At 34.4% G+C, this 24,851-nt stretch overlaps 1 protein-coding gene and 1 pseudogene across 1 annotated transcript; both read left to right on the forward strand.

Annotated features, from left to right (window-relative positions):
• The first annotated feature begins 95 nt into the window (after window positions 1-95).
• Window positions 96-18,940, forward strand: LOC132553743 (V-type proton ATPase catalytic subunit A). Its single transcript, XM_060218015.1, has 15 exons — window positions 96-100; window positions 4,404-4,497; window positions 5,004-5,132; window positions 5,648-5,737; window positions 6,146-6,270; window positions 6,967-7,104; window positions 7,661-7,812; window positions 8,583-8,745; window positions 9,588-9,696; window positions 10,748-10,985; window positions 11,271-11,478; window positions 11,707-11,766; window positions 12,075-12,169; window positions 14,562-14,733; window positions 15,590-18,940. Exons 1-15 carry the CDS (start codon window positions 98-100, stop codon window positions 15,680-15,682), a joined length of 1,869 nt encoding a protein of 622 aa, XP_060073998.1. The 5' UTR covers window positions 96-97; the 3' UTR covers window positions 15,683-18,940.
• A 3,735-nt stretch (window positions 18,941-22,675) lies between these two features.
• On the forward strand, window positions 22,676-24,171 carry LOC132553754 (uncharacterized; annotated as a pseudogene).
• Window positions 24,172-24,851: the final 680 nt, after the last annotated feature.

The following is a 24,851-nucleotide window of genomic DNA, read 5'->3' on the forward strand; positions in this document are numbered from 1 at the left end:
TAAGACCGGAAGCTAAAATAGTGAAATAAAACTCGTAGTGCGCAAGTGCGGAAGACTATCGATCATCACATGATAATATTTCCGACAAGCTGACAAGATGGTAAGGATCGTTCTCGTTGTTTTTGCGACTGTATAGATAATTATAGTTGACCAATTTCTTTTAAATTTGTTGATGTGCATCCAGTTTTCAGTAAGCACTTGCATGTTGATTTTTTCTGTTGATAAAGTGTGCGAAAATGATATCGACAGAAACTACCGGGGCACCGGTAGAATTTCGTTCGTTACACGTTGACCTTAGGTATCTGTCATCACGTTACTAAATCCGGGTGGTGTCTCAAAGTCAAAATTACTTTTAAAGAATACTGAAAATCATTTAGAATTTCTTTGTAAGTGATTTATGGAATCTTGTGGACGGCTTTTCTTAAGAGCTGAATTCAAAATGGTCATTATACTGTAATATTATGAAAAATCACATGATTTTTGCAGACGAAAATAGGATTGACAATCATATTATACATTCTCCTAATAAAAGAACATCTATCATATGACACTAATGGTTAATTGAAACAGCATGGATTTTGCATAAAAATAATTTTTCAATGTCACAGGTACATGGATTTTTTTTTATTGAATCTTGTAATTTGATGGAAAATAATCAACAGATCATTTACAACCAGATGTTCAATTTCAAAAGCAAAAAAAAAAAAAAAAACAAATAGCATAGTTGCCGTAAATCATTTTTAAAAAAGTGAAATTCTTGTTCACAAGTACCTGTGGTAACTGTTTCTTTTCACATTGTCCGACATATCTATCATACAATACACTATAATTAAAAACTTGTTGACATGTAGCCAGTTAATGATATTTTATAGGATTCTAATAGGATGAGCATTGGATGCAGGCCTAATGCCTTTGTCAATAGCTTACGTAAACTTAAGATTTAGGCCTTTGAAATTACCAGACAGTGTTTCTGCTTTTCTTTATAACTTGACCATCTATGTTTTATCCTACTTAATGTTTTCTTTTAAGAGAATATTCATGGAATGATCAATTAAATTTATGAAAATCTGACAGAATAAATTATTTTGCTAACAATGGTCTATAGATGAGTAAATTCATGAATTATTGGTTATTAGATATACAAACTGTGAATCATCAAGAGTTTTTTTCTTACAAGTAGTCATGAGGGTTTTAAATTTGCGATTGATGATCCTTGCATATTAACATGAAAATAAATCTCCGAAGAAATACAAGTGGCAGTACAGCATGTATATGGTGTAGTATCATGTTAAAGGGAAAGTCCCTCACCATGTAGCTAGAAATGGAATTTAGGGTTATGTTTGGTTTTGTTCAGTAGACCACTTCATAAATATGACCTTAGTATAAAAACTACTAACCTAAACTTTCAGTGATTTTTGGGACTCAGATATTTGAGTCCAGGACTCGTGTCTTTTTTTTGTGGAACTCGTTCTAACTCACTATATCGCTTAGTATTGGGACTCATCAAAATTTTATAATTGGTGCTCTGGGCTCATCTGAAAAAAAACCCTATAAAAGTAACTGATTTTTCATCAGATAATTCTGATACAATTGAGGTAAAACCATCAAAAGCAATGATGGTCCTCGTTTATTGGGGGAAGGTAAATGGTCCTGTGAGAAATTGGAATGTGCTATGCTGTAGTGGTTGTGTCTTTTGACAAGATGCTTTAACCTAGTCAGAAAGGCCCGGACTATCTACTCACGATTTTTTTTTATCACAGTTGCAAGACATATTTCTTGAATATGTTTTTTTTCTGACTGTTTAGATGTATTATCTGACTTTACTAAATGGCAAGGGTCAACCAAGCATGATTGGCCAGGGTTGATGGTCAGAATTTCATTTTATATAAAATCACAAGGTTCAGTATTCAAGCAATGTATAGTACTGTTACAACTTTGTGATTGTTATAAATCATATGTAATATATGTAATACAGAACATATTTATATATAATACATAATATATGTAACATTCCCTCTATTGGATAAAGTGAGATGTTGTCAAGTTGAGGAATTATGACTATCAACCAAATCCAAGACTAAGTATTGTAGAAAGATTGTCAGAATCCTTCAAATAGGCTTTACCATAATTGTTCTGAATAGAATGCTACAGGCTTCCTTTATGATGTTCAGTAAGGTAGCCCTCTACAAAACAAACCTGTTTTTTTTTTTTTTTTTTTTTTAGAAATAAACTACTGGTATGTGTTTACTCACATAAACATCATTCATTTCAAGAAACTTAAAAAAATGTTTCTGTACCACTTGATAAATGTTTTTGTTTTTTGCATAGGGCAGGTGTTATCAAAAGCATATACCGTATTTTTACCTATAAATAAACCTCCTCCTTCATTTTTTTGCAAAATCATCAATTTTTAATGGTAACAAGTTTGCAAATAACCCCTCCCCCATACCTTAAGTTTTATGCTAAAGGAGGATGCTTATTTAATCATAAATATGGTAGTATTTTTGAAGAATGAGTGTGTAAGAAACAAAAGAAAATCACAATTTTGAAGTATAAACTATTTATCATTGTGACTTTGAGCCGGCAAGCAACAGTTAGAAAAGCTCTGTAATAGGTAGTGGGAAAGATAACTGTATTTCGGTCGTTTTATCAGCTGTAGGGCTGGTACAATATTTGGGTGGGTAGCAACACAGTAATTTTCACTGCCTGTCTACCAGGCACCAAGGACGTCTAGTACATGTACCACATATCTGTGTTGAAGACCTTCCCCCTTATCGCATATATCAAGTACAGAATCGTGGTATTGGTTTTGGATTTAAATGGGTTAGACTTAGACATTTAATCTAGAATAAGGAATTTTGAAATAAAATTTAAATTAATTTTCAATCCCATTCATATATTTCTACAGGAATTCTTTGTAGAATTATACAGAACTGAACATTTCAAAATAAAACATAAAGAGCTAGATGTATATACATCATAGCTTTGTGTGTATGGCATTCTTATAGATGTATTTGTACTGAGAATGACTATGAAAAATTTCCAATCTTTATAGTAATTCAAGTTAAGTGAATGGTTGAGTACTATGTCTAGAGCTTTTTTGTATCAAAAACTTGATGAGTCTTATATATAAATTGATAATAATATGAAATGATACATACATAGAGGATTCTCAAAGCATTTTAACTACATGCAGGGTTTTCCATAATTTTGTTAGTAGTAGACTGTGTAGTGAAAGTAGGAGGCTGGTGAAGCAAGCCGATCCGAGCCGCAACGCGGCGAGGTGGGGGTGGCCTGCCGTGTATGTGTAGTCGTGTACGGAACATTATTACAGAACTGGATTGGTGTAGGCGGCCAAATGATCAAAGTAGCCAGTCGAATTGGCCGGCGACTGGCTCTTATGGAAAACCCTGACATGTAGTTCTACTATTATTAAAAGGGTGAATTTCCAGATTTTGCCGTAAAATAACATCTGACCAGAGACAGAACAAAATACACATAGAAGAGAACTTAAAATTTCAAGAATGATATAGATGTTTTTCATATTTTGAAACATGCATGGTTATAGCCATGGTAAAAGCTAGCAGCAGAAGTTGGCTAGAAAAAGTTTTTGTTAGCAGGATGGAATGAACGACAAGTAGTCACAAGCTAGATGTTCAAAATCTTCATGAATCCTAGTAGTCATAGAGATATTGAAATTAATAATGCCGAGCCATATACATATTTACATTAAAAGAATAACATGGATTTGATATGTTCATTTTCCTGCTATTAGCATCAGAATTCACATTGCTCTGGTATTCATGGTTTGTTTTAGGATATATAGATTTACACAAGTTCTCCACTTGATTTCCAACCATAAGAAGTTTTCATAGGGCTTAATTTGGTTTCATAGATAAATATAGCTTAATCTGCATTTGCTTATTTGACATATAAATTGACGTATACATGATGAGTACCTTCAAAATTAAAGAAAATAATCTCCCATGAAAATTAATGATTTAACAGTAATTTGCTTTATCTTTTGTTTTGTATGGACAGGTGACTATATAATGTGTGTAGTAGTGTTTGGATGATCATTAGATATAATCATTTATCTGATCGTTTAACATCATCTAATATTGTCATCCATTGTAATTTTTTCTTATTGTTCATCAGTACCTATTTTCTTATGTTTTAGCAAAACCCAGATTCATATCATGAATAAAAAAAGACACCAATTGCCAATAATATTCATTCTTATGTAAATTCTGTATAAATGAAGTATTTTCAAAAAAAGTTACAAAAGAAAAAAATATTTGCCACACGGAATCAAGATGTCAAAAATAAGCTACTCCACATGGAGAAAGTCACAGATCAGAGTCAGTGAAATGTGTTTTTGAAATTTTACGTGATATTTACAGGCTGGTGCTTTCGAGAGAGCGCAGAAAATACCCAAGATCGGGGATGCTGAAAAAGAGTCCCTGTTTGGTTATGTGTTTGCTGTTTCTGGACCTGGTATGGATATAATATGTGTTTACATTCTTATACTTACCTTTGAATGTAAAATAAATTACGCTGAAAGAAGTGAAGTTTACAGGACAATAAATGACATCCAGTGGGTGACAATTATATGACTTGATTATTGTGGACATGAAAACAGTCATATGGCATGGTTATTCCATTTGATGGATAAAACTTTCCGGGAATCTCCATGCTAATTTATTTCTCTTCAAAGCATCTGACATCAATTTTTAAATCAAGATTATGTAGTAGTTATGTCAGTGCTAAGGTCATAGCAAAAATATATTTGAAGAATCACACACATAAATTACATACACACACAAAAACAAAGGAAAATTTAAAAAATGAAAAAGTACAGTTATATAAAATCTGAAAAGATGCGAGAATTTTAGATAAATTTTCAAGATTATTACTAGAAAACATTTCCTCTAAATTCAGGTCAGATACAAATCAGAAAAAAGACCTGACACTATATACATATATGCAAATTTGATTTTCAGTGGTTACTGCTCAGAACATGGCTGGAGCTGCTATGTACGAGTTGGTACGTGTAGGTCATGACGAGCTCGTTGGAGAGATCATCAGATTGGAAGGCGACATGGCAACCATCCAGGTTTATGAGGAAACATGTATCCTTCATTGAAAATTAACACAAATTTGATCATTTCATAGAGCTGACAGGTCCATGTTCAGAATATAACTCCCTGTTTTGAACCACTCATTACTCCAGGGGCTTTGTTCTTTGTGGATTTTTATGAAAAACCAGAGATCACCCACAAGTCTCCGGACAAATGACTCCTTGTTTTCTAAATTACAAGAGAATGTACTGATGTTTGAAAATGTAGATAAATCACTGAAACTTACCACAAATGTTAACTTCAACAATACCCAGGACATATGCCTGGCTGTATTTGGTTTCTTAGATAAAGATCAAGTTCCTATAAATAGATATTTCTCAAACGTTGACTTTAATTTTGCAAGTATCAAGAGCATCCTTGTTTACCAGAATTTTTCTAGTTTTGAATCTGACATTTTGAGAAAACCATGTTTTCATACTTTGTCCTGAAATTCATAAGAAGTGATCATCTGTTGTTAGTGATCGGTTATTTGATATTGTGTAGTGTTGATCCTTAGCTGGTTCTAGCTGGTGTAACTGTGGGTGATCCTGTTCTGAGAACTGGGAAACCTCTGTCTGTGGAGTTAGGACCTGGTATTATGGCCAGTATCTTTGATGGTAAGTAAATATTGTGTATTTGCTCAGAGTATGGTATAGTAATTCCTTACCTGAATTAGTTGGAATTTAGAAACTTTTTCATCTTGAGAACATTTCAATATTTCGCTCTGGACTGCCTATGTATATATAATTGTTTACTATTTACTAAAAATCACCAAGAAAGTATCAGCAAAGTCATAATCCAAACTCAAATTCAATCAAACTAGGACAAAATATTCACAAATGAAAGATTTGAACATAGAGACTCCAGAAAAGTTACATGGAATCAATATCAGATCTATTTTGCGATTATGCAAATGTGAAAATGTCCTCCAAGAGGCCCTGGATGGAGTTATAGCTAGATAAACGTGGTGTTTTAATTGTAGGATGTAACTTGCTGTGTATAAGTTTTTATTTGTATTTTTATAGGTATTCAAAGACCGCTGGAAGAGATCTCAAAACTGACTCAGAGTATCTACATACCTAAGGGAGTTAACACACCTGCTTTGGATAGAAATCTGAAATGGGAGTTTGAACCATTTGGAAACATCAGGGTAAATCTGATTTGATTTAAACCATTCCAAAACATCAGAACTTCACAGTATTTAAATCCTTTTGAAACATCAGACCTAACAACACTTCAGTTTTAGTAATTTTTTACTCTACTGAACTACCCAATTTCACTTCATTTTTTTTTAGAAATAGTATTTTCTGTGCTGATGTTTTTCTAGGAAGCAATGAATTTTTCAGCTTGATACTACTGTTCTCTCTGTTCATTCACACTAGTCTACTTGGAGTGCAGGAAATATTGTTACAGTAGTTTTAACTTCCCAAACTAGTGTACCAAAGTGCACTAGTTAGTTGCCTGAAGAAAGATGAGAAATATCATCAGACACTTGATGGCAGCTGAAAACTGTCAGACAAGAAAAACGCGTTAAACTTGTATATGGTTGATAAAATATGATAACATTGTACATGGTTGATAAAATATGATAATATTCTTTATGGGGGATTTTTTTCTGTTTTCAAGGACGGAATAGAATCACCAAAAATAGTCTATAATTATGTCAAAATGAAATATAAAAAAAAGAGAACCGTTGTATTTTTCATGGCTACAGTACTTCAAGTTTTTGTTTTTGTCAAAAATTGGAACAATTAAAATGCAGATATAATTACATAGTATAGTGAATCAGACCTGATGTAACCATGGAATCAAGAGATCGGTAAATTTTAATAAATTTTGTTACCAGGTTGGTAGTCACATGACAGGAGGAGATATTTATGGAGTGGTGTACGAAAACATCCTCATCAAACACAAGATTATGCTGCCTCCTAAAGCAAAGGGCACCGTCACATGGGTTGCTGACCCCGGCACATACGATGTCAATGTAAGGGCTACTCTCTCCAGTTGATGAACTCAAGAATGTTGTTCTCATTTCTTCGTTTTACAGCCAAAATTTGTCATTTATCTAGAACTCTAATATTTCGAAACACTGATGAATTCGGGCTTTGTCTAAACTTCTCTCAGAATTTTTTTTATCGCTATATGAATTTGAATACTCATGATAACTGAACAGATTTCACAATCCCCCTGACTGAAGGTACCAGAATTGGACCATGTTGAGAAGAATAAGTCTGGTACTTTTTCTGTCATTTTGTCAAGTTCAACTGTTATTTAGAAAAGGAAGAATTTTTATTTCTTACTTCTACAGAGAAAATTGATAATTTTATGTGTTTTTGTTATTTTTTTATCACAATTATAAATGTATTTAAGAAATGTGGTTATAAAGTGTTTATAAAATTATATGAAAAATAATTTTTTTCATACTGGTAGCATCAGAAGATTTTCACCTATGTTTTAATTAGAGTTTTCGGTACAACAAAATACAACTTATGCAAAGAGCCAAGTTACCTTTAACCTGCCTTCTTTCCATGTAATTACAGGATGTTGTATTGGAGACAGAGTTTGATGGAGAGAAAAACAAATACACTATGTTACAAGTCTGGCCAGTACGTCAGATGCGTCCCGTCACAGAGAAACTGGCTGGAAATCATCCACTGCTGACCGGTCAACGTGTCCTGGATGCTCTTTTCCCGTACGTCATAACTATAGGTTCTCTATCGGAATTCCGTAATCTGTTTGATGCATGGAGAAATTTACTATAAGGGTTATACAAAAGAACACAGAATAGCAAATTTAGAATTAGATACAGATAATACTGCTTATAAATGACGGGAGTATCATACAATTGTTTTATCCATGTAGACATCCTCGATAAAAAAGTGCTTCGATCACAGCATCCCTGAAACAATTCCTGACAAAATTGAAGGCAGAAGCAAAGTAATTTGAATAGTCTAAAGCGGGTTTCAGGAGAAAAAACTAATCAATAATATACTCATTTGAAGATTACAAAGGAGTGACACTTCAAAGCCAGTACAATATACAATTAGGCATCCATGAGACTCCTTTGATATATGTAAAAACATCAAACTGGTCTTCTTGTCTTAGCCCCAAAGTCTAAAGGAACCTTCAATTTTGCCATGAAATGTTTCAGGGGTGTAGAGAGTGATAGTGAGTGTAACCCTTAGAGTTTCAGGAATGCCATTTAGGATTTATCAGTGAAACTACAGGCCTAAATTATTGAAATGTGACTGTGGAAAATGGAATTTGGCTGAATGATATAAGAGTATTTCATCATATCACATTTATTTCGTTATTACTTGTTCTGATCTCTCCGATATATATGTCTATTGGGTAAAGTTACGTTTCTTTTGTCCTGTAATAATCTAAGGCTTGACTTCAAGTCAATATTGGGCCATTGGCTTATTGCAGTATATATATATAGAACGCTTTTTGACTTGTCAGATGTGTACAGGGCGGGACCACCGCTATCCCTGGAGCATTTGGCTGTGGTAAAACTGTCATCTCGCAGTCTCTGTCCAAATACTCCAACAGTGATGTCATTGTCTATGTGGGATGTGGGGAGAGAGGAAATGAAATGTCGGAAGTATTACGAGATTTCCCTGAGGTAAGACTTTTTATCAAATAAAAAATCTAAAATGTTGAAAGTTTTTATATATCCCAGAGGGAAGATTCGCATGATTTTATTAAAATATCAGAAATATTTATGAAATTTAACTTATTAAAAAAAATCACATGATTTTTATAAAGTAGTAAAAACAATGAATGGTATAAGGTAAATACATTGGTGTTTAGTACTTCCACTCAGTTTGATTTCTTAAATTTTCTGATCTATAGACTTACTTATAAAACTATATTCTGAGAAAATAAATGTTTCTCCTTAAAAAAATTTAAACAGAATGTGATTTAAATAATAAGTAGACAAGTTTATATTTATGTCTATATTAAACTGATATCAGAAAACTTACTGTGAAGGACTCTTTTTGTTGGTTCAAATTTTTGTGGATTTACCAAAAACTTGGAAGTAAAAATGATGATCATAAATTTGTGGGGAAAGGTTGGAGGGGGACATATGTTAAATGTCCTTCCCGTCCTGTCCTGATTTATTTAAATTCTGAAATATCTGTTCTTTACAATATCACTACATCTTCAAAAAAGCAATTAATTGAGCCCCTCAGAGATAACAACAGGTGTTTGTTTGGCCTTGCATTCAGTTATCTTGTGTTAAACTTTCAAAGAGATAACCAGGCAAAAAAAAATAATGAATTTTCTTTATTTGACCTATTACATTATAGATAGATATCAGATATTTTGCCAGCAATAAAATCTAAATGGTCTGATAAACATGGGCAGTACATTACTATGGGGATTTCCGTGAAAAGTGGGTACTTTTAAAAGAACATGGGTGTTATGCAAATTGTATATGTGCACTAAACATTTTGTTGATAGCTGACTATGGAAGTGGACGGTAAACCAGAGTCCATCATGAAGAGAACAACCTTAGTCGCCAATACCTCAAACATGCCTGTCGCTGCCCGAGAAGCATCCATTTACACAGGTGAGGATCTACTCATAGTGCAGTAGATTTGACACCAAATAAATCCTACCCACGCCCACCCAATATAGAGTGTTGTGGATTGTGACACTCTGTGAATGAGTATTGTGGGTTGTGACACTCTGTGACTGAGTATTGTGGGTTGTGAGACTCTCTTGACTGAGTGTTGTGGATTGTGAGGCTCTGTGGCTGAGTATTTTGGATTGTGACACTCTGTGAACGAGTATTGTGGGTTTTGAGACTCTGTGACCAAGTATTGTGAGTTGTGAGACTCTGTGACTGAGTATTGTGAGTTGTGAGACTCTGTGACTGAGTATTATGAGTTGTGAGACTCTGTGACTGAGTATTGTGAGTTGTGAGACTCTGTGACCGAGTGTTGTGAGTTGTGAGACTCTGTGACTGAGTATTGTGAGTTGTGAGACTCTGTGACTGAGTATTGTGAGTTGTGAGACTCTGTGACTGAGTATTGTGAGTTGTGAGACTCTGTGACTGAGTATTGTGAGTTGTGAGACTCTGTGACTGAGTATTGTGAGTTGTGAGACTCTGTGACCGAGTGTTGTGGGTTGTTAGACTCTGTGACTGTTATAGGTTGTAAGATTCTTTGAGTAATATGAGATTCTGTGAGTTGTGAAATTTTTTGATGAAACTAGAATGAGATTTAAGAAAAAGATCAGAAAGAAATGCTAATCATAGGCTAGCACATATGATTCTGAAAAAAGTAATGATGTGAGATTATAAACAGAGAAGAATGTCGGAGTCTATGAATAGATACTATTTACAACAGCTGTTTTGCTATCCTAATGCTTCTGTGACGTATAGGGAATCCTAGTATACGTCGGTGACGCACAATTTTGGTCTACTGACTGGCTTCGCGGCTCGGAGGCCTCGCCTGGCGAAGCGTAATGCTATTGAATGGATCCGTCGTTGTAAGAGTTGTCTAAGTGTGTGTGCTTCAGTCTATTTATGGAAACAAGTTTCACTTTCTATATATTTCATACCGAGGTGTGTGCTTCACATCAACAGAGTTATCAGAGATTATTGTTTTTTATGACAGGTATCACACTGTCTGAATACTTCCGTGACATGGGTTACAATGTATCCATGATGGCTGACTCCACCTCAAGATGGGCAGAGGCTTTGAGAGAAATCTCTGGACGATTGGCTGAAATGCCTGCTGACTCAGGATACCCAGCATACCTTGGGGCTCGATTAGCTTCATTTTATGAACGTGCAGGACGTGTTAAGTGTGTGGGTAACCCTGAACGTGAAGGCAGCGTCAGTATCGTAGGAGCGTAAGTAACGCAGTGTGCAAGATATTTAATTAAAATCATACAGTGGAAAATGGGCACTAGATTCAAATAAAGTCAATGCTACTAATTTTACTGAAAATCTAAATAAAAATCATAGAAAATTGGTAATGGTTTACGTAAAGACAGATTGATGTCACGTTCTTTGACTTCATTTTCTACTTCATTTTCTGCTTATGTATTACATTGTTTTCATGATTATGGGCCTAAGTGACTGACTGTCTGGCTTTAGACTAGATTTCTTAATTACTTACATTTCTTTGATTGCAGTGTGTCTCCTCCTGGTGGTGATTTCTCTGACCCTGTAACATCAGCCACCCTGGGTATTGTACAGGTGTTTTGGGGACTGGAGAAGAAACTTGCTCAGCGTAAACATTTCCCAGCTATTAACTGGCTCATCAGTTACAGCAAGTACATGAGAGCCCTCGAAGAGTTCTACGATAAAAATTTCCCAGACTTTCCTCCACTTAGAACCAAGGTATTTATGAGCATTGAGTTCATGGTGATTCATCTATCATCTTGTGATGCTGAAACTGTATACTGTTTGCATCTAAGGTGAATAGAAATTTTGAAAATTGTACTTTATTCATCAATTTTCACAATAAATGGGATGATAAACCTAGCAAATGGACAAAACTTGAAGCTAATTGTAGTTTGTCTGGACGATTCTTTTGTACCCATCATAAACTAAACATTCTGTTTACAGTGTAAAGAAATCTTACAAGAAGAAGAAGATCTGTCTGAAATTGTACAACTTGTAGGCAAGGTAAGCTCTCTTATTACAATTTATACCCAACAAAGGAATTTACATAAAATTTTACTAAGCGACTTTGAAGCAAGTTTGAAATTGATATACATGTAATTATACTGTTATTTTATATATAAATATATTGTTAAAAGACCAGAGAAAATACCAATAGATTCTTCTTGATAATTCCATCAGAAAAACTATAAAATATGCATTCATTAATCGTCACATGCTTTAATTTAAGAAGATATTTTTTACTGGTATGTGATTTTGATGTTGTCAATTATCTCCCCTTAACGGGTGTTAATTTGATGATTATCCTACAGGGATCTCTAGCTGAATCAGACAAGATCACAATGGAGGTGGCCAAACTTCTAAAGGATGATTTTCTGCAGCAGAATGGATACACACCATATGACAGGTCTGTAGAGTCACAAATACTTTATCATGGTCTGCATGTAATTCACCTATAATTTTGAAACGTATGAACCGTGTTATATCAACCTGATATCAACCAGTACCAGTTTTGTAGGATCAAATTTTCCTAGAGTTTTTGACGTAGAAGCTTGAAACTTTGTAGGATGTTTATATATATATGTTGAAGATGTGCACCTCCTATTATGGATTCATTCCAGACATTTTTCTGGATTTTTTGGGCTTTGGAACTTAGTTATTTTCTGCAGTTTGGCAGGGAAAAAGGGTACCAGTTTTGTAGAATCAACTCCTCCAAGAGTTTTTGACGTAGAAGCTCAAAACTTTTTGGGATGTTTATATATATAGTTCCATGATACTCAAATTCAATACCAAGCTATGACGTCAAAATACTGTAAAGTGATTTAATTTTGTTTTGTCAAATTTCGTGCTTTTCTTTCTGGAAGTCATTCGTGGTATCTAAAATTCACATTATACAGTTTATTTCATTGTAATAATTGATAGCAAATACAACTGACCTATTATCACAATTTTCAGGGAAGTTTTGAATTCACGCTTTAAAAGCAAATTGCAAATATAGCAAAATATAACCCCCAGCCAAATAAAAACACTTTACAGTACAAAGATAAAGAAAGAAGCTGTTAAGTTCCAAGCCCACCATCCATAGTGGGCTGATCAAATCACCAGTCATCCATGGTCCATCATCTGTTGTCCATTTCTGAAACTTTTCTTGTTATCACAATTTCTCAGAAACTACTACAAGAATCTTTTCAAAATTCCACATATAAATCACCTTGAAGCCTTAGATGTCCATTGTCTATTTTTTTAACATCTCCGAATCAAAAATGGCTGCAACTTCTTTCTTAAAACGCCCTTCTTCTGCACCAATTCATAAAATACAACCAAACTTTCTCTCTTATAACAAATATTCTATATACTCAACAAATGAAACACCCTTAACTGTCTTATAAATACCATATAACATTGCACTCATCCTGCAGCCCGGCCAATTGTGGCTTTGCCCCATTTTTGGATCTGACATAGTCAAAAGTCAAGAGTGTCTAAATATAACACAGTTTATCATCCAATTACATTCAAATAATACCTTTTTTCCTCTCAAACCCTCTCAGTCTTATTTTTAAAGGACAATGACCAAATATTACATTGCTAGAGGTTAATGACACTCTGTTTATCAGACTGTACTAAAATTTAAGGGCACCTGTTCTGTAAAGATGTACTGTATATCTCACAACTGGCAAGCATGTGTTTTTTTGTTTTTGTTTTTTTTGTTTTTTTTTTAAATCAATTTGGATTTTCTTCAAACACCTCCTAGGTTTAACATTTAGGCCCTTAGCATTAGCGTCAAGTCCTTGAAGGATGAAAGAGCAGTGTGATGAATTTTTTAATTCATTTTTTAGCTCTAATGTATTTCATCTAAATGTGCACAAGTGGTGATGTTCATTTATGTCTTTTGAACAAAGTTGAAAAACATCCTATCTTTGTAACACCATATATGGACATGTTTTTAATATGCAACTGCAAAAAAAAATCAATAAATAAAACCAGTGTTTTAAAGGGAAACTTCTATTTTACTTTGAATCAAATCCAGAGAAAAGCTGTTTCTTAGAAATAGTGTGTAGGAAATATGACCATATCTGAACAGATTGTAGTTCATTAAACTTCAAAGTATCAATCAGAGATCTTGATGTGATGAAAATATAATCTTATGCATTGCTTTCTTTCCTGTGTCAATGTTTCAACTCATTATCATTTATGCTGATTAAAATGTTTATTCTGAAACTTTGTACTAACTGTTCAAATAAAGTCTGGTTTTCCTCAACACTTATCAGATATGGTCAAAAATTTTCTAAACACTATCAGATATGGTCAAAAATTTCCTCAACACTATCAGATATGGTCAATAATTTTCTAAACACTATCAGATATGGTCAATAATTTTCTAAACACTATCAGATATGGTCAAAAATTTCCTCAACACTATCAGATATGGTCAATAATTTTCTAAACACTATCAGATATGGTCAAGAATTTTTTCAACACTATCAGATATGGTCAAAGTTTTTGATAAAATGTGGTCAGATTTAATCTTTACTTGAAGTAAAAGTTCAGTTTCTCATAATACGGTATGCTGGATGTAAAGAAATGTCACCAAATTGACCAAAGTATGTAAACAGATGTAAATTATATTGTACTATATGCTTGTCAGCCAGCATTGATGCAGGTTTCTGAACTCACTTTGGTGAACCTTTTGAAGTGTCATAAGTAAATGAACCAATTAAATCTCATTAATAAAGAATGTCTATTTCATATTATGTATTTATTGATTCATGTTGTATTGGTGTGTCTTCTGGCTTTGATAGGTTTTGTCCATTTTACAAAACGGTTGGTATGCTGAAAAACATCATGGCATTCTACGATATGGCACGTCATGCTGTGGAGACTACTGCACAAAGTGAAAATAAAATCACTTGGTCAATTATTCGTGAACAGTTGAGTGATGTCCTGTATAAGCTTAGCAGTATGAAATTCAAGGTAAAGTATTTATAATGATATTTGTCTCAAAATAGAGAAATTTTAGAGAAAAAATTTTAGATAGTGAAATTAAAAATAAATGCACCTGAAAAATCTGATCAATGGTTACATGCTAAATTACTGCTGTCTGATTTCCACTCATTTCTCATTATTTTTATGCTCCCCCCAAAACATTTTAGTTTGTATGTCCTTCCTTTCATGTTGAGCATAACAAAATTCAAATTCAGGGCCCTGAACCTCACAATTACTTTGTTATTGCCCTTTGTTTAACTTTTGTGTCTGGAGCATAACTTGTAACTTGTATTAAAGTAGACTTTGCTTTCATTTAAACTAAAATGTTCAAAGTTGGAGGATACATCGGTCATACTAAGAGGATGTCAATTGTACCAAATTCAGTGTTGGAACGTCATAATTACTGAATAATTGCCCTTGTTAATTTTTTTTCCAATAATGTTGTCACAGGGAGCATTCATCAGTTTCACTTTTGATAAAAACAAATTTGTCAAACATGAATACAACAAGCAATTTTATGGAAATGAAGGCATTTATGTGTTATAAGCATTTACTAGTTTTAAATATCTGTCATTTTTAGGAGATAAGTTACCACATTGCTCATTTGTAGCATCATGTCCTAGTTGGTTCAAATATACAAAGGCATTTTGATTCACTAGTTAATGATTTTCAGAAAATGATTAATTTCATTGTTATTTCAAAATTATTGGTAATTTCTCATGTCTTCATATAAACTTCTTTGTTTAGAGATCATAATCAATGCTTTCTCTAAACTGAAATCTAAAATGTGGACATTGTATACATCTGTCACTGTTTTCAAGTGAATATTTTGTACCCTTTTCAGGATCCAGTGAAAGACGGTGAAAAGAAAATTAAGACAGATTATGATGATCTACATGAAGAAATGCAACAAGCCTTCCGCAATCTAGAGGACTAGAAAAAAAAACATGTTGTCTTTGTAGATCAAAATTCCAGTTTTCATTTCATTTTTTTTTTTTTTTTTTGCATACTGTAACACATAACCTTCATATTTTCTTCTGATATATTTATATCTATGAAAGTATTTACAAAGCTGAAAATGTGATAAGACTGACCTAGAAAAGAAATGAAAAAAAAGTGAAGGAACTGCATGTTTGAAAAAAAAAACATGTTCCCTGAATTCCATTGTCAAGAAACATCTGAACATGAACAAATGTTATGGCCATCCATGTTGGTTTCAATTTTTTAAAGAAAATATTTTAATTTAGATTATCAGAAAAGATAAGATGTTAAAATCTATGAACTGAATGCAAATGCTGAAATACAGGTTTTAAGAGAAGAATCATCTTTACTGCTGCAAATATTATTGATTTTTTTTTAATTTGAAACCTTTGCATTTTAATTGTTTTAGTCAATCAGACTATGTTGTGAATGTGTGATATTTATTGGGAAATAATTTTTGGCTAGAATGTAGTTTTATGTATGGTAAAATGAACTTAAACTAGAATTTGAAGGAATGCTTCAGTAGTCACAGGTTGTCTACAATTTCTTAAATTGGTGCAAATTCATCTGAAAATACACATTAAATATGAAGAAAAGCAGTGATGAGTTTAAAGAATCCACTATGTATGAAGTTGTTACCAATAACTGCAAACAGGTAAACTTTCGTCTTAGTTTAATGGTTTGTGGGTTTTTTTTTTTTTGCAATTTCAGGCAGATTTAAGACTGGGTAGAAATGATCAGTTCTTTATGTAAAGTTAAAAAAAATCCTTGGTGGCTATTTGATATTTGTTGTGTGCAGTATTTAGTGCATGATGATTCTGAACATTGCTTCAAGGATCAACTTCATTCAAAAGGACATCTTTGAAGTTCGTGTAATTTACATGGTAAATACTTTACAGGGTACAATCCATTTTAACGCTGATTAAGAAATAACTGGGTATGATTGAAACTGGTCTGTAGATGAACAACTGGTTTCTGTTTGTGAACAATTCATGATAATTTTAAGTGTCTCACAAGTTTAAAAAGCAGATCCTACGAACAAACTGTCTCTTGAACATAGTTAGATATGGAATAGACCTGGCAATTTGTCTATTTCACGAGTTTGGGTCTCAAAAAAAAAATCTTTTTAATCAAAACAATATTTTTGATTCAAATTTAGGATTGAATGAGGTATGAAAACAATTATGATTTTACTGTAAACAACATATTTAACATCCTAGTTTATCATTGTTTAATATTGGAAATTTATCAATAACAGAATGTATAAATAGTTAAAGGTTTGTAAGTTATAGCTAGCAGTAAAAATCGCTTGATATTGATTACTAGTCACTCCATGTTGTATTAGAAATGATAGTTGATGAAAGTTTGACGTAATTATGGTTGGGAATCATATAGATTATGATAAAATGATGTTGATTGATATTTTGTACGTTGTATATATATATAATTGTATATTGACACTATAACAGTAATATATATTTCACATTCGTTGGTTACTTAATCTCTTCTTTTTTTATGACAACTTTAGTTGTTATGGATCCTTAATAACCATTGTTGTCATGGACAGCTGTTGTTGCCATGGACAGTTTTTGTTTGTTACTTAACATCCATTATTCCAATATGTCTGTTTAATGTAAATGTGATATACATCTATTCATTATGTCAGTACATATGTTTTTATTCAAGTGCTTCATTGTTAATTAGAAATTTAGCTTCTTCTTAAACTGATAGTCAGTAGTTCAACTTGATAACATTAAATTCAATACAGTTTGTTAACTGTAGAATAAATTTTACAACTTTCACCCAAAGACGGTGAGTTTCACACGAACAAAATCTGATGTTATTTTAGTTAGAAATGCAGAGTCCTAGAAGAGTGAATGAATCTGTTCTAAAGACAACGGGTAACAAAATCTGTGAAAAGATCAGTAGAGGCTCTATATCCAGTTCTGAACTCAATACAATTTATTCATGAAACCATTAATCAAAGACACATAGTGTAACATCAGGTGAAATACAAATTTGTATTCATATCTATGAAATTGTTATTTTCTCTGTTGTATAATCCATCACAGAATCAGAATGCGTATACAGGGAAGAATTTTCCCTGGTTTATTGTCTCTTTTTAATTTCTCACCTACATCTTACATATTAGGAATAATTTAATGCATTATAAATAGTATGATTTTAAAAAGAACTTTCTGTAAAATGTAAGATAAAAGGTGTACTTTAATGTTTCTGGTATGACATTATATTGAAATCCTTGCCGGGATATAGAGGTTACACAATATGTGGTAGTGGTACAATTTTGTGTATATTTCTTTAACTCAAGTTTTTTTTTCAAAAGTTACAAAAAACATGAGCTTTAGCATGAAGCACCCTTTTCAAAGTTCATCCTGTCAGCCAATCAAAACATGCTAAAATGTTACACCACATGTGGTATTAATGTTTAAACAGCAGTTGAAATGATTAATTAATGCCTTGGGGGTTGAATGACACCAACCTATTGTAGAAGAAATATCATTTCAACATTGTACTTTACATCATCAATGAGACATATGTAATGAAATAGACTTACTTATAAAAGATTTTTGAGAAAAATATATGTAGTCAGACATGATACAGAAATCCAGTTGGTGTGTACAAAAAATAATCAATCACTTCTCTCTCCGATTTATATGACCAAAAACGGTTTAGATTCTGGTCGGTGATTTATGAAATGATTCAAATAATTTTTAATAACAGAAGTTGAAAAGGAAATTTTTAAACAGAAATTTACAGAAAATTTATTAAATGAAATATTTCTGACTTCTACTATGTATTTTATATTTGTTTTCACATAACTATGAATTTTTCCTGTCCAAAATTTAGGGGGAAATTTCCCCTAAAGAAGGATGGATTTGGGATTTACTTCGGATGTGTCTTTCTTAAAATATTAAAGTAAAGCAATGATTAGTTAAATGATGACAGGGAGAGGAAGGGACAACTACAAAATTTAAAGGAGCTACATTGAAGCGTCCATGAATATAGAATTTGAAACAGATTTTTTTGTTCAAGTTTGAATTCGTAAGCTTCTCAGTATACACATGTTAAAACTCACCATTATGTGAGCTGTAAACTAGACTTGTTTTGTATGGACCATTATTTCTAAAGAGAATGTATGGTATTATATGTAGGGTTCTTAAGTGTAATCAAGAGTAAATGTGATCCTAATTTACACTTCAATAGTTTGTCATCATTTTATACCAGATCAGGGTGTCTTATTACCGGTGATGTATCTACTAGACTCTGGAATCAGGTTTGTCAAATATGGGCTACCACAAAGCAATCAGAACAAATTTATTCAACAGGTTAAGTACAGTGTACATTTAACAAATTATATCAACGTCGAATAAACTCTCTTCTGAGCTGATTTTAATTACATGTAAAACCATGTTCGACTATAAATAAATCATATGTAAGCAAGGGCTATTCTAATAAATACCCAACACGAAGACTTGAGGTATGTCCCATCAGTATCTCTTATAGAAGTTTGTTAGAAAATTGTCTTTAACAAACCAAGGACAACAATCCCAGTAAAATATCTGCTGGTCCCCGAGGTTTGCCGTTACCTGATTGCCACGTTTTAATTCACTCAATTAGTTGCAAAGTTCTGAAAATACACCTGTACTTGACGCTTTTCTAAAATTATCAGATGTATGAAAATGACGAAATTTATGAAATTATTGGGCTGATACATTACGACTTTTTAGCACACCATTATCAGATAGTGGTCTATTCAGATGGCTCTGCATCCATGTTCCGTCCGTCCATAAACAATTTTTAGCCCACCATCATCAGATGGTGGGGTATTCAAATCGCCCTGCGTCCGTGGTCCGTCGTCCGTCCGTCCGTCCATCCATAAACAATTTTTGCTATTGCTTTTACTTAAAAAGTAAGAGATGGATTTCTCTCAAATTTCATATGTAGGACTGATCATAATGATCCAAAAGACGGCCATCTTGGATTTTTTAAAGTTTGTTATCGCTTTTTCTTGAGAAGTACTGGATGGATCTTTCTCAAATTTCAAATGTAGCTATCCCTTGGTGCCTTTTTGTGCCCATTCGATTTTGGGTATGATCAGAAAATCATAATGGCGGAAAGGCGGCCATCTTGGATTTTGATTTTGAAAGATTGTTTTCGTTATTTTTTTTATAAGTACTGAATGGTTATAACTCAAATTTCATACGTATATTCCCTTTGGTCTCTCCTTGTGCTCCTTTGATCAAAACTGGCCACCTGGAAGCCATTTTGTTTCTTCTGATCAGTCAAACAAAATGGCTTCCAGGTGGCCAGTTTTGATTTGGCAGATAAAGATTATCATCGCTACAACTGCAAAGAAATGTCCGAATGTCTTATCATTAAGAGCAAAAACAGAGGTGAGAAAAGAAGGGAAAATATCAAAGAGCATATAGAGATCAAGCAATGGTTGTCTTTTGATCGCTTTGGATTTCCCTTAGTCAACTCCTAGGCTTCAAAGATTTGTGTAAGGGAGTGGTAAATTTAAACACGAATCCTCTAGCATCACAGACAAGCACTATAAGGGCACTTCATTAGGCTTTACTGTATCTAATGACACGTGTATAACAATTGTCTCTGGTATGTGGTGCGTACCATCCTTTGATACAGTAGTAGATTAGTGTTAAACGATTGGAAAAAATCGAGACTTTTCAAGAAAAACTTTGTTATTTGGGAGCACTACTTGCAGCTTAGCGTGGGATTATCAAGTGGCTCTCTGCATTATGAACTCATAAATGAAGCACACGTGAAAAGGAGCGCTCAACACGACCAAAGAAAGCCGTTTGACAAAGTTGAAACGTCTAATAGAGAAATCCAAGAATAGCAGCACAATGATAGTTGGAGATTTGACTGAAACCATGCCAAACTCAGTAAGAGTTTAAATTATTCCAAAGTGAGAGACATATTTCCAGAGGTTTTCTTGTAGCCACAGAGTAAGCATGCAAGGACTGAGGCTGATCAACTGAGGTCACAAGTGGCCAGTATCTTATAATCTACGAAAATACCAGCAAACGTCTTATCGATGGAAGAATGCATTGTACCTGAAAATCAGGCAAGGACTGCTCTATCATGATTAGGGGAATGCTACACTCCTCATGGACACTGACAAATATGACAATGCTCAAAGACGAAACTTTTTTAAAAAGACTGGTAGCTACCTTATTATATTTAAAGCAAGGAAATAAAATCGCAAGAAATGAATCCATTACGGCCCATAGTGCAATATACTGGTTCCATTGGTTACAATGTCTCCTGATTACTAGCAAACATTCTAACACCCCACAATCAAAATCAAAGCATGTCACAAACTCGAAAGACCTTGCAGAAAGTTTGTCCACGGTACTTTTCCAAAACGTCAAGAATTATTTCACACGATGTAGTGTCTCTTTTCTGCACCACACTAATTGACAAAGCACCTGGTGTCATTTGGAGCCGCCTACAGGTAGGCCGGTTATGGCGAAAGAGCATATTTCTCCATACCCAAGACATAATTGATTTACTTAAGTTTGTACTTACAGCAACATCCTTGGCTTTCCGAGATACCGCCTGTCAGCAACGGCTTGGCACAGCCATGGATAGCGCACTATCGCGCATAACAGTTCTGTAGATACCACCAAACAGCATTACATTCTCCTGTGAGGATGGTCCTGTGTCATTCCTTGACAAACCTTCTAGTGAAGAAAGTTGGCGGTACAATCAAAGTATTAATCAATGGGGGAAAGGCGCACATGGACCACTAACTCAGCTTCTGATCGTCCTATCCTTGACACAAAGTTTGTGTACTTCGGATACTGTGTAGTCTGTACACTGCCCTTGACAATAGAGTCCTCCTCTGTGTTTCTCTTTGTTCTTCTATCGTGACGTTTGTTCTGTATTTCCCGTGCGGAATGGAGCAGTAGTAGGCACGAACAGTACAAGATATAAGATTGATATCGCTTATGTACAGATAAAAAACATAAGTTTTGAAGAGCTAATCTACGAGCAAACGGTATAACAAAACAAACACGAAACACACCAGTATGGTAAAATGAAGCAAATTAAACAAAACAGTTATACACTACATATTTGCTGAAAAGCAGAATGCACAATGAAAAGCCAACCGTAAGCAGAAATAGCAATATAATCGTGTAACACCGTATTTTACAGCAAGCATAAGAAAAGTGAAACATTTATAAAAATAGCACAAAATTGAAATTTGTGATTAAAATAAATTGTTGATAAAATAGTGAGTTTGGTGGTTTTGTGTGAAAAGATATCACTAATTATTTTTAAATGCCTTTTTATCTTATTTAAATATGATCCGAGTAACGATACGATTAATCGCTTGAATCACTATTACCGGGCATCGTTTAGCTACTTTGAGGCTCCAATTGTCAAATTAACAAACTCATCCTCCTCATCCTCAATAATCCAGGTGTTACGATCACTTTCACTATCTGTGTCCTTGGAATATGTCATGGCAAAACTGAGGGTTCCATGTGCGACACCTTGTGGACTCGAGGAAAAGACTGGTTTTGATTCTTTGATGTACTTCAAACAAATCTCGAGATCGCATAAGGGTATATTGTAATGGCTTTGAAATTGGGTGTCGTTCGTTTGTGATCTTCAAAAGGAGCACATCAGCCTGTGATTGGTCAGCTTTTTTCCTACTGGAACCAATCAACTTACTTCGTGTGCCTTCAATTTCGTTTTGGGATACATCTAAGTCTTGTTTGGACTACATTTAAATTCTCGTTCGACAAAGATATAAATATCAGTCAGTCAAGTGTATTGTAACCTCACGTGCTACTTTTTATAGAGGATGTTATCATATTCCCGATAAACAAAACGTGTATCCGCCATATTGTTATCATATGACAGGTGTATAAAGCCCTACACACTTTCTGTAGGCGACATGGCGGATCAGGGCCAGACTCCGGTACCTGGTACATGTCCCCACCATCAGGGGATGGGATTTGTTTACGTCTGTAAATCGTGTGACGATCAGCTGATTTGTATGGAGTGTGTTACAGACATTCACAATGGTCACACATTGGGAAAACTTACTGAATACGTGACGAGCCAGAAACGGGAAATACAACAGTATGTTGACAAACTCTCCAAGGTCGATATTCCGAAAGTTAAGGAAGATATCCGGGAGAATGAGACAAACGATGGACAATATCAGACAATTATCAGAGACATTAAACGTCAGGGGGAAAAGATGAAAGACGATATCGACAAGAATATCGATATGTTAGTGAATATGTGTACCGAGTTAGAAAAAATAAATGCGACTATTTATGATAAAAACAAAACGGTATTAAACAAACATCTGACCGGCGTCTTGAATCCGAAACTGAACAGATGCCAGGAAGTATTGGAAAATGGCAATACGGTCGACATCACAACGTTAGTGCGGGAAATCAGGAATACCTCCACTGTTCCACCTACTCCCGGTTGATTACACGCAGTGGAATTCAAACCCGGAAGCATATCTACTGAAGTGTTGGAACATATGTTCGGTAAGATACTAGTCGACGGAGAGGATCAGTCGTACAAACCGATTCCGACAACTGTGGTTCTTGACGATTTTACACCATCATTTCCTTACGATGTATGTCGTACAGGTCTTACTGGTGACGAGGCGTGGCTATCGTTCTGGGACAGTGATAGTGTGTACCGAATGAAACTAAAGGCAGAGTGAAAAAGAAGATACAGTGTAAGGTTATAGTCCAATCGATATCCATATCCCCGACAACAGGCAGGGTGTGGTTCTGTGTGTGTGATGACAGAAGTATCTGGGAAATCACGACAGGTGGTGATATTGTTCAACAATTCAAAGTCACCGACACGCCACGTTCTCTTTGTATGACCAGTGATGACATGGTAGTGGTGGGGATGAAGGGAGGAATACAGCTGTTCACTACAGACGGACGGGCGGTATCATCTAGAGCAGGAGGTCCTTGTAGACAGGTGGCAGTATTTCCTCATCACATGACGTCATGTAAACAGACCAGTGACGTAGCTGTTGTTGACCGTGAAAACGTGTTTTTTGATAACTACATGGCTGGTAAGGAACCAGACAAACAACCGTACGTCATCGTGATGGATAAACACCTCAACCTGAAGTTTCACTGCAAAGACATCGGTACGACCAATCCAAACCGAAGTTCTACTCAGTCATCAAAGTTTTATCCGTTTGATGTTTGTTTTGACGGAGCTGGTGATGTCCTTGTAAGGGAATGGATCACCAAGTCAGTACTACTGATTGACAGGAACACTGGACGCTGTATGAGGACTGTTTATACATCTGACGGAGAGGCACCTTCGTGTATCAGTCTACATGAGGACAGTACCTTCTGGATCGGAAACTGGAACAACAGAATGAAGACACTACAATACAAATAAATACATAGACATTTTGTATATAACACGTCACTAAGAAGACTACACCGACCTCGTTTCTCTGTGCTGTACCAGACGTAACCGTAAGTACAGTAGACCGCTTTGTATAAAGAACGTGGACTTTATACATAGACTTAATACCATAAAGTTGGTGTCATTCAGACTGATATGCAGGAAGTATCGGTATTTTTATTGAACAATTTACAAGATGATGTGGATAAAATTAACGAGGTGTCATATTCTTCAGGTGGTGAACTTGTATGTGATCTTCAATGCAAATCAAGGAGAATGAGATCGTGCTCGATATAACCTATTTCCAGGTGGGCACACAATAAGTACACATGTTGACCAAAGCCATAGATTTCATTCCAGTTTCAATTTTTTTTTACTCACTTATTAATGATAAAAATAAACAAAAGACCTTTCCTGAAATCAAATTGACGGAACTCGTTGAGTTGCTGTTAACAAAGATTTTTCCCTTTTAAAGTTGGATTTAAATTGAGAGTTTCAGAGACGTGTTTTTGTATTACGGTCTCCTCATTCTTGAGTTGTCCCCCTTTTACCGTTTACGAATGTCAGTCAGAGAGAAAAGTGGCCTCTATATTTGATAATAGACTGCCTTCAATAAATGAATCACTCTTTTTATTTGGAGTTCCTAGAAGCCGCTATCGGATGCTGGCGAC

Source organism: Ylistrum balloti, unplaced genomic scaffold (genome assembly GCF_031769215.1).
Source record: "Ylistrum balloti isolate Yb309-2 unplaced genomic scaffold, AGI_CSIRO_Ybal_v1 Utg370346, whole genome shotgun sequence".
In the NCBI taxonomy this organism is placed as follows: Eukaryota; Metazoa; Mollusca; class Bivalvia; order Pectinida; family Pectinidae; genus Ylistrum; species Ylistrum balloti.

What these genes read in the sequence shown, in the direction of transcription:
- LOC132553743 (XM_060218015.1), top strand. An exon ending in AGAAGCATCCATTTACACAG is followed by an intron (nt 9,697 to 10,747) that starts GTGAGGATCTAC and finishes TTTTTATGACAG; the next exon opens with GTATCACACTGTCTGAATAC. An exon ending in TTGTACAACTTGTAGGCAAG is followed by an intron (nt 11,767 to 12,074) that starts GTAAGCTCTCTT and finishes ATTATCCTACAG; the next exon opens with GGATCTCTAGCTGAATCAGA.